General features: G+C 39.1%; 1 protein-coding gene across 1 annotated transcript; it reads right to left on the bottom strand.

Moving 5' to 3' along the window:
• Positions 1–3,497: 3,497 nt before the first annotated feature.
• On the bottom strand, positions 3,498–6,426 carry LOC6581322. The gene is made up of 7 exons (XM_044010182.1): positions 6,306–6,426; positions 5,556–5,989; positions 4,990–5,487; positions 4,796–4,929; positions 4,381–4,535; positions 4,074–4,315; positions 3,498–4,008 (listed from the first exon to the last, which is right to left on the bottom strand). Exons 1-7 carry the CDS (start codon positions 6,424–6,426, stop codon positions 3,601–3,603), a joined length of 1,992 nt encoding a protein of 663 aa, XP_043866117.1. The 3' UTR covers positions 3,498–3,600.
• Between the last annotated feature and the right edge of the window lie 3,895 nt (positions 6,427–10,321).

Raw genomic sequence — 10,321 nt, 5'->3', positions numbered from 1 at the left:
AACGTTGTTTACGATTTGCTACGCGCTAATCATTAAAGCCAGAAGCTAGCATTAATATACACCGCACAGTTCCTCATGGCGCCGAAATGATATGCAAAATCATAAACTTGTCCCAAGCTTTCGTTACGCACCGTAACTAAAAAAAATAGCTAAGACAATAACAGCAGTTACACAGTACAGCTTAACTAGTTATGAAAATTATTAATAAATTATTAGATATAAGCATAAGACAAATTAATATTTATTTATTTACTTCTTGTTTCCTTTTCTGCGAAAAAAAATATGAAAATGCTCATTAATTATACTTAAAATCTGAAGAAATAAATTAAATGAAGGTTTTTAATTAATATATATGTATATAAATATTTGATAATATTTATATATATCAATAAAATTATTAAAAATAAGAAATACAACATTTTTTAATTTATCAATCTAGAAATTAAAAAAAAAAATTTTAATTTCCAATACAAAAAAATAATAATAATAATAATAAATGAATAAAAATTAATTGAAAATTGTATGTAAATTAATTTTATATATTTTGTACTACATAAACTAAAATAAATCAAATTCAAAAGTAATTCAATCAATAAATTTTATCATGCCGCGTAGTGATCCACAACAAACAGGCTCTACTGTACAGGTAATATAAGTTAATGGCTGCAATCGCTTTTACGCTCGCTTGACTAGCTTTTAATTGCAAGAACCCCTTCCGCATGCAGGCAGTGATAGATGCCAGCGCAATTTGTTGGAGAACAATCGCTTAAAAATATATTTAAGAAATAATAAAAATATACATATTATACGCCTGGAGAAAAAATATATATGTATAAAAAAGAAGAGGGAAAAAAATAACTTAATGCATGCCATCTAAAGCCCCGTGTTAGACGTTTGGTAATGAAAGCATATTTTTGCATTGTTGATGCCTTCATATGAGCGCATGACAGCGCAATACAATGCAAACGAAAGACTCAGGCCACGAACGTGCCGCATAACAAAAAGCAACAACAACAACGACAACAACAAAGACACAAACATGAGCAAACGAAGACAACTTGGACTCTGTCAGAGGTAGCATCAGCATCAGCACCAGCATCAGCAAAAAGAGAAACAAACGCTAAGGTCGCCAAGCGCGCATAAAAACTCAATCTTTAGCTTTTGTTGTAGTTGGCGCAATTTGGCTGCCTATTTGGTGTCACCACACATCATCAGCATCATCACCATCCGCAGCAGCAGCAGCAGCAGCAGCAGTTGCAGTTGCAGTTGCCGTCTGTAGTTGAGTCTGACTCTGATAAAAATCACGTTTGCAACGCCAACGCAAATTACATGATATTAATATTTTTCGTATAGCTATTCCATCAAAATTTTCTACTTAATTATTGACTGCATTCGATTGAAACACTTTTCGGGATGCCAGCTGCTTTCAAGGTTGAGACGTGCCGCAGATGGCCTACAAAAGTACACAGATCTGCTTACCTAACAATCTGGGCGTAGCTTTACTGTTATGCATACCTAAGCAAACGATTTGTTTAACTTTTTATTTATTTTTTTTTTATTTTTTTTTTTTTTTTTTTTTTTTTTTTTAAATATTTTTGGAGCATATTTAGCACAAATGATATGCAAAGAGCTCATCATAAACTTTAGTTTGTTGACGCTCCATGACAAAACAACAGCAAGCGAATTCCAATGCTTGAATGAGATATACAGTAACTAAATACCTGATTCCTCAGAATGAAAAATAAAAAATACAAAAATTATAAAATTCACAAATTCAATTTTAATTAATCTTTTTTATCATATATGAAGTTGTTAAAGTTAAATAAATATTAATTCAAGAAATTTCAAATGCCTCAAACCATCTGTTAGTTTTTTCTACGTTTTTTTGGAGCATCTTTTCGATTGACAGCAATTTGTTTTAATGGATTGCCTAATTATTTGGTATAGCATCCGCTTGGCTCATTCGATTTGAAAAAAAAGCAATTAATCATAAGCATAAGACAAATATAAATATAGACACAAATGTATGTTTATAATGTCTAAATTGTGCATGCCTCATTCTATGCAAATTGTGTGTGTGCGAATATAATAATTAATAACTTGCGAAGCGTTAATGGAAACGTAATGTGATACCATAAACATTTAGACTGCCTTTTGTGCTGTATTCGGTGTCTGTTTGCTTCTCATAGCTAAATAAATTAATTAGCCAGGCACACTTGCAGACAAAACACTTGTATGAGTTCGTGTTAATTTTTACACCAAAGATTCTTGCGCATAAGCCAAGACTCTAGCCCACAGCAACTGCATATTAATACAAAAGAAAAATATAGAAACTGAAAACAAAACAAAACAAAAGAAAACAAAAAAACAACGAAAAGCAGTCCAAAATGAGCAACTCACCGAAAATTGCACAATTAGCAAAAGTCTACCGTCAGTTGATGCTGCTGCTGCTACTTCTGCCGCTGCTGCTGCTATTGCAGTTGGGCAATATTAAAAGTCCTCAACCATATTAACACTTTGGGCAATGTTTTGCGGCGCGCCGCAGCGCTCAAAATTTGTGTCAAACCCAACAGCCAGCAACAACAATGATCGAAAATCATGCAGCAAAGCGCACGACCAACAATAACTGCAACAACAACAGCAACTGCAGCAGCAACAGTCACACAAAAAATAACCCACAACCAAATGGTTAAAATACAGCTTGGCACATAAATCGAACACGATTTGACACACGCTCAAAAACTTGTGCATTTCGGCTACGGGGCAGACTCATTTCAAGGGGGGCATGCCAATGAGGAAGTGCAGCAGGTGACACAAGTTAGCTGCCTTATTGCTTCCTCATGGGTGGCACATGCCACAGCATTAATAGGTTTTCAAGTGAACGCCATCTTGCAACTGCCACGCAGTAGAGCAGCGAATAATTGAACAGCCTGAAAGTAGGCAATACTTTTTATTTAGCTTGGGCAGCAACTGGCAGCAACAGAAAAAATATATATGTATAAAGACTTGACTAAAAAAAAAATAAAATATAAATTAACTTAGCTTTCCATTCATGGTTTGCTAATTATTCGTATTTTGATCAAATGCTCAGCACTGCAGATAAATAAATTTAACGAACTGCCTGAAAGTGGGCAACGATTTTTTACTTTGTTTCTGGCCCAAGCAAAAGCTGAATAATCTGCACATAAAGCAATCATTTTTAGCAACTCAAGTGCAGCAACTCAGAAATTTTATTTTACCAGCAACAAATATATAGATATAAAAACCAAAATAGTTCACATTATTAAGTATTTAGCACAAATTAATCTCTCCAGCTAAACACGAATTAAAGCATGCGCACAAAAGTAGGCAACACTTTTTGCCAACTGAATGCACGCTAAGCGCAGCTAAGTATGATTTATATTTAACTGTAAAAAACGAACACAAATCACTGTTAAATGTAATTGTTTATTATTTTAAGACCGACAGCTAACTATGAGCGAACAAAACTTCGTTGGTACATTCTTATTTTGTATGCAATAAAAACTATTTACAAAACTCCAGCAGACCCTAAACTACCCAGCCATATCAATTAGCATATTCAAGCATGTCAATCATCTGTCAATCAATCTGACCCTTATGCGCTATATAGGAGTCATACAGCGTGGACTGCTTGCGTCGCTTCAGTCGAGAGCAGGCTATGAACAACATCACAGTCAGCACACAAAGCAGCGCCGAGCAGCTAGCCGTTAGAGCCGAGAAGGTTGAGGTCTTCAGGCAGGTCTGATGCGGCAACTGTGGCTTGGCCTGCCGATGTGCATAGACATCGTCGCCATCGGACTCGCCCTCCTGCAGCACGCGCAGCGACTGAAACAGATTTACGTTCTCCGAAAGCGAAGCCTGCGCCGGACTTTCAGTGGCTTCGATTTCTGCGTCCGATAGCGGCGGCAGCGACAAATTTGTGGCTGTCATGTTGGACGTGTCGCGTTTGGTAACGGCCTTCAGATTGCGCCAGTGACAGGGCTGACTCTGTGAATGAAGGAAAAAAGAGGTAAGTACATCTATATTGAAAACCTGCTCTGCCATCATCCTACCGGACAGCGTCCATGGCACATGCGTACATCGCACTCAATGTACAGCGCCGGCGAACCCGTAAAGCGGAAAGTTTTCATATATGCATACACCTGCGTCTCGAATACGCCCGAGTCCGACCAGGAGCCCCTAAAGCGCGAGATGAGCTTGTCGTCCACGGGACAGCCCTGATGATCAATCAGCTGAATGCGCTTATTAGCGCCATTGTGCGCATAGCAATCATTCACCACTATATCGAAGCCGTCTAGAGGGGGAGCATTGAAGGACATACTTTAATATAAGCATAAGAGTTGCATATAATATGCATACCATATTTGCTGCGCATATAGATGATAAGCGTCAGGGGATCGCCCACACGCACTGGACCAGTCACACGCGGTCCACCAATGCCATAGCCATTCTGGATCTCCATATAGCACTCAGGTGGGCTGAGGGTGAAGACTACAGGATTTCCCGTTGCAACTCTGTAAAAGTGTAAAGGTATTATATAAAGAACTGTGTAAAGTAGTTTATAAAGAGAGAGAGAGAGAGAGAGAGAGAGTCAGAAATTGACTCAATAGCTAACAACATGTAAAACTAAGTAGATACATGAGAGCAACCTGACAAACTTCATATGGCTGGGACAATCCCACTATGCAATGTATATTTAAATCTTTCACCGACTTTACTTTAATCCATATAAAACCAAAATTCTCACTTTTACAAATCAAAATCAACAACTTACTCCACATCCAAAAAGGGAAATGTGACCGTCTTCCAGAAATCATAGCCATATTCGCAGGTGACCTTGAAATGTTCGTCGTACTCCTCCTCGATGAGCGGATTATACTGTACGGTAACTGTATTCCACATAAAGTTCTGCAATGAATACACTATATATATTAAGACATATATACTATAAAGATCAAGCGTACGCACCGTGGGATTCTTGCGACTCTCCTCCTGCAAGGAGTTCTTGCCCAGCGTGCCGCAGCGATTCAATTGTATGTAGAACTCATAGTAGTCCCGGCCAGAGCCATTGATGTACATGCAATCGGGATCGTAGGCATAGCCAGCGGAGTAGACTAAGCCACTGAATGAGCCATTAAAGCCAATGCGTATCTTCATGTAATCATCCTGACACTCAGCTTCAATATCTATCAGACATAAGATATAAATTGGATTATATTTAGATATACATAGATAGTGGAGGCACTTACGCTGCACTCGTGTGCTGTTGTGCGTGTACTGTTGCCCCGAGTAGTCCTGCTCCCAGTACTCCTCGTGCCACTTGTTGCCCTCGTAGGGCGCCGCATGGTAGCCCGCGCTGCCTGTTGGAGCGCCGCTGGAGTCGACGCCAGTTGAGCCGTAGTCCAGATGCACGGGATGCCCAATGCGCTGTGGCACATAGCCGGAGGAGTCGGGCACGCGATCGGGCTGCCATGAAAATATATAACCCATGCTAGTTACCCCACTCTCTTTCATTACCATCCTCAGCCACTCACCACCTCGTGCTGCAGTCTGTTTCGCTCCACGGCCAGGCTGCTGCGATTGCGCACATCCTTGGCGAATTTCTTCTGGGGCGGCAGTCCTGCGCGCTTGGCCAGCTTGGACGGCGGTGTGGCGGGGCCGGAGATGTACGATTTCGATGAAATGGCGACCAACTGCTGCTGGGGCTCGTCTGAGGTGCTGCTGGCCAGCGGACGAGCCTGCCGCTTCGAGGCATTGCGTGGCGTTGTCGTCTGTATGCGACCCTTGAAGCTGCGTCCGGGCGGTGCAGCGGACGTTGGCGACGGCGGTGGTGCTGTGGTGGTGGCCACCGCTGCCTTGCTCACTATGGCATAGTCGGTGCTCAGCTCGATGGTGCGGCTGGGCTGTGGCTGCGGCAGCAAAACAGAGTATGCACAATTACCATAAGTCAGAGCAAGCGAGTTTGTGTCTTAAGTCTTTCGTTTGAAAACAGCTGCATCATTGATTAAGAAATGATGCGGCAGGCAGGCCGCATAATTTGTGCAACGCCATCTCTTCCGCTGAACTGGGAAGCTACGCAATATGGCCAAGCATATCCGTTAGACCGGGGCGATTGGCCAACTCGATTTGGTTACGGTTCATGTGCGGTATGGCTGCTTAGCATAATCAGGAAGTTCGTTCTTAGAATGCAGTTTAACTGTTAAATAGATTAGTTTTTCTTCTTTTTTTTTCGTTCAAATGATTTGCCTATCAGCAGTGGTAAACAAAAGACTTAGGCAACAAACTCGATTGGCGCAATAGTGAAAGGCAGATTGAGAACTGAGAACATTTGCCTTTGGCCTCTCGACTTACCCGCATCAGCTGCACCAGCAGCAGCAAATAGCCCGCTAATCTGCACAGCTTCATGTCTCACACGCAACTAGTCGAAGCTGCAAAGATAAATATTCAATATAATCATTATTGGAAGGTCAAATAATAACGAGAACCTTGGGCTCTGTTCAGCCTGGATGCATCGGCCGACACCTCAGCCGCATGCGTAGCGGAAGCCAGGAAGGAAGTTTGTTTGGTTCATAAATTAATTATGGTCAATATGCGAGAAACATAAACATCAACAGCAACATCAGCAACGTCAACAGCATCGGCGTCTGTCGCCCAGAACAATGGCTGACAATGGCGTTGAGGTCGAAGGCATAAAACTCAGACTGTCAGCTAAATGCTGTGCTTTAATTAAAAAATTATAGCCAAAGCCACGCATGTAGAACCCTTCTTGAGGTTTGCTTTTCATGAATCACACAGTCGCAACTGTGATTCGGTTCGCCTGCCTGACTGCCTGCCCACCCGCCCACCTGCCTGACACGCCTCTCCTCTCGCCTTTGCCTTGCCAGCACCTCCGCACAAATGCTTGACTGCGCTTTATACATAGCTGTAAAAACGCACGCCGTTTGCTTAATTGTTGTTTTTATACACTGCCGGAGGGCATGCAACTTAGCTCATTAAATATGTTGCAGATTTGGTAATTGAGTTTTGGCAGAGGAGTTATAGATCAATAAATGTTGCTACACCCCAAGGTTTTTGTTTTTTTATGAATCTTGGCTAGAATCTATTTTTTATTATTTTACATATACATATGTATGTGAGCTATGTACATCAAAGCAGAAAAAAGAGTCTTTATAATGATATATATATAATATAATTTATGATATCTATAGCATATTTGTTTACTAAGCTAACAATATATCATTGAATATCTTATCATATATGGTATAAATATACATATTTAGAAAATATTGCATTTAACAATATCTTATTATACCCCGATTTTTATGTTAAAATACCATCCTTTCATACAATTGTATATTATATCATATGCTATCTATAGGACATCCTCTCCTATGCGTATCATTCCATATCCTATCACATTTTAGATCATATCATATGCCGTCTCTAAACAACTGCTAACAAAAATATTTCTTTATATTTCTCAACTATCAATTTTTTCTCAATATTAAATTTAAATTATTTTTTTTTCATCTGCCTGCTAGGGTATTTCATCTTTGGTCTGCCTACAGAGCTGGCTAGACTCTTCTTTCTTGTTATAATTACTTTAGGTTTGGCTTCTGCTGCTCGTTGTTTGTTTTGTTTATTTGCTGATTCGGGGTTCGCTTTGGCTTTACATCAGTTATGCAATAGTGTTTTTGTTGTTTTTCTTTTTTTTTTTTTTGTGGTTTCGGTTTCGGTTTTTGGCTTTCATTATTTTTTATATTTTTTACCTTTATTTATATATATATATTTATTTTTTTTATGTTCGCATTGCTGTTCTTTAATGCTCAGCTCGTACTTCGCCTCCACAGCCGCCGCCGCGTAATTATATTTAATTGTTGTAGCCTGACCTTGAGCCAGCCGTTCGAGCTTTGTTTTTCTTACCACGCATTCACCTACAATGCTAGCAATGTTAACGGTATCTGCACGTTATGGCTACAGCACGAGTTTAACATGAACCGTTTGACAGTTGACAGTTTTTGTTTTTGTTCTTTTATCTCCAAGTTTATTGACCGCAACTTAGAGCTAATGCGTGCTTTTAGTTAGATAATAATTAAGATGAAGAACTTAGAATAACTGCGTGGGATATTAGAAGTAAAGGGGAGCTGGGTTTTTAAAAAAGCAAGGGTATTATAATGACTGTGAATTCTTTGGCTTTGGACTTGCTCAGCTTCTGATAAGAGGCAAAGACGTAATATGATATAGCTGGAGAATAGGTTAAAATATATATTTATAAATCAAGTTAAGGAAATCTATATATTTTACTAAACAAATTTGTAAATTTGTGAGCTAAAAGAAAAAAATATGTATTTTTTTAATACTGAATTCCTTTTTTTTATAACTTAAGCACAATTTTCTTTATATATTATTTTTTTTTTTTTTTTTTTTTTATTTTTTTTTTTTTTTTTTACATTTTTAGTTTAAAAAAATTATTTTCATAATAATTTAAAGCTAGAATCATTTACCTCAATTAATAGCTTTTTTAAATACTTTAAATATTAATTAGATAAGAATAATTAAGTACAAATTCTGTACTTGAATTTAAGACTTCAATCAAATCAAGTTCATAATATTTAACGATTGACTTTTATAGTCAAATAATGAAGCAAAATTATTAGATATTTTAATAACCATATTTTTAGTGCAGAACTCACCTACTCGAAGTCTGAAGCCTCGTCTGCTCGTCTCTGTCTTCAACTTCCGTTCACGTTTAATCACGTTTTATTTGCACAATTCTCTTTGTGTCTATTTTTTTTTAGCTGGCCAAACACTGACCTGCTCCAAGTTTTAATTCGTTTTGCTTAGCGCCCAAAGATTTGTTAATGATTTTTACAACAGTTAACTCACTCACGCACACGTTCACTCACTTGGCACGCACTTTGACCAACTGACATGGAAAAACTTGGCCCATTTTCCGTTTTTTTGCTTTTTTGCTTCACATTTAACCAAATCCTATAAAAGTTGACGAGCCGTGCCCAAAATAATGCCGAAAGCGTTAACAAAACACTTGTGCGTGTGACTGGGTTGGTTTAGGGTTTAACTCCTCTCCTCGTTTTCTTCTTCTTCTGCTTCGTGTGCTTCTCCTTCTCCTTCTGCGTCTGCGTCTGCGTCTGCGTCTGTTGCTCTTGTTTGACTTTTGGGATATTGCGCGATTTTGTTATGCAGTTATGTGTGGCCCGATGTTTTCTACACCATTTATGCCATTTATCTATCTACGTCGTGCTTTACATGCTGCACGTCTCGGCCAAACTTTTGTTAGTTTTTCCGTTTTTTTGGAAGCCCGAAAAATCACTCAAGTGCAACTTGCCAAATAGAATCAGCGGCCGGGCCACAGCAGCGTTGCTCAATATTACATAAGAGGCCCTCCTTTATAAACGAACTCCGAATAGCGCCTAACGTATATCGTATATCGTATGAGGTATATAGCCTATCTCGTATGCCCAAGTTCCGATAGCCAAGCCTTTGGTTTGCAGCTCTTCGCGTTACGCGCAGGTGTGAAGCCAAGCGCGGCTAGCGCAAATCTTTATAGAGTTTTGCCAGCCAGGCAGCCAGCTAGAGCTTAGAAGCTGAGAGCCACCAGCCACTGGCCCAAGCCATGGGCAGATTGTTGTGAAAGAAGCTGCCAGTTAGCCTATCTGGCGACCTGGCCAGCGACCCAACCAGAAACCCAGCCAGAGTGTTGACTGGCAGCCAGCTCTGGTAATAGCTTTAGCTGCATGCGTTGCTTTACTTTCATTGCAATTCGAACGTTGGAAATTACACTGAGCTTATAGAAGGGTACTTAAATTGAGCGAGAACCATTCGACTCAGGGGCATAAGCAAATAGAGAGAGAAATATATATGTGAAAGAATATATATATATTTATTTTTTGGCTTAAACTTTATAATCGATTCAGATCGATTTAAATTCCATATCTTGAAGCTAACTGTACTTAGACCCGATAAATGGATAGATAAAAGAAGTAGGTTTATTGTATGAGATTAAAAATTCAGAGTATATACTTATTGGAGTCTACAGTTAATGGAATCCATACCTATAGGACTCTCTATCGCCTACAATCTAAGATCTATCATATTCTATTTACTACCTTAAATTATCTTCCTCTGCATCAAACCAATATACCTTGTAGTCCTATTTGCAATGGAATCAGAGTATAGTTAAGCCAAGTAATTCACTAGATATCAGCTCTCTTCTTTTCTGTAAGTGTAGCTCAACATGTTATACATTCTCATACCTAAGCTCCCCAATTTCTCAGAGTGT

This window comes from Drosophila mojavensis, unplaced genomic scaffold (genome assembly GCF_018153725.1).
Source record: "Drosophila mojavensis isolate 15081-1352.22 unplaced genomic scaffold, ASM1815372v1 contig_74, whole genome shotgun sequence".
In the NCBI taxonomy this organism is placed as follows: domain Eukaryota; kingdom Metazoa; phylum Arthropoda; class Insecta; order Diptera; family Drosophilidae; genus Drosophila; species Drosophila mojavensis.
Note: the sequence above shows the minus strand (reverse complement) of the source record. Positions and strands in the feature narration are given on the sequence as shown.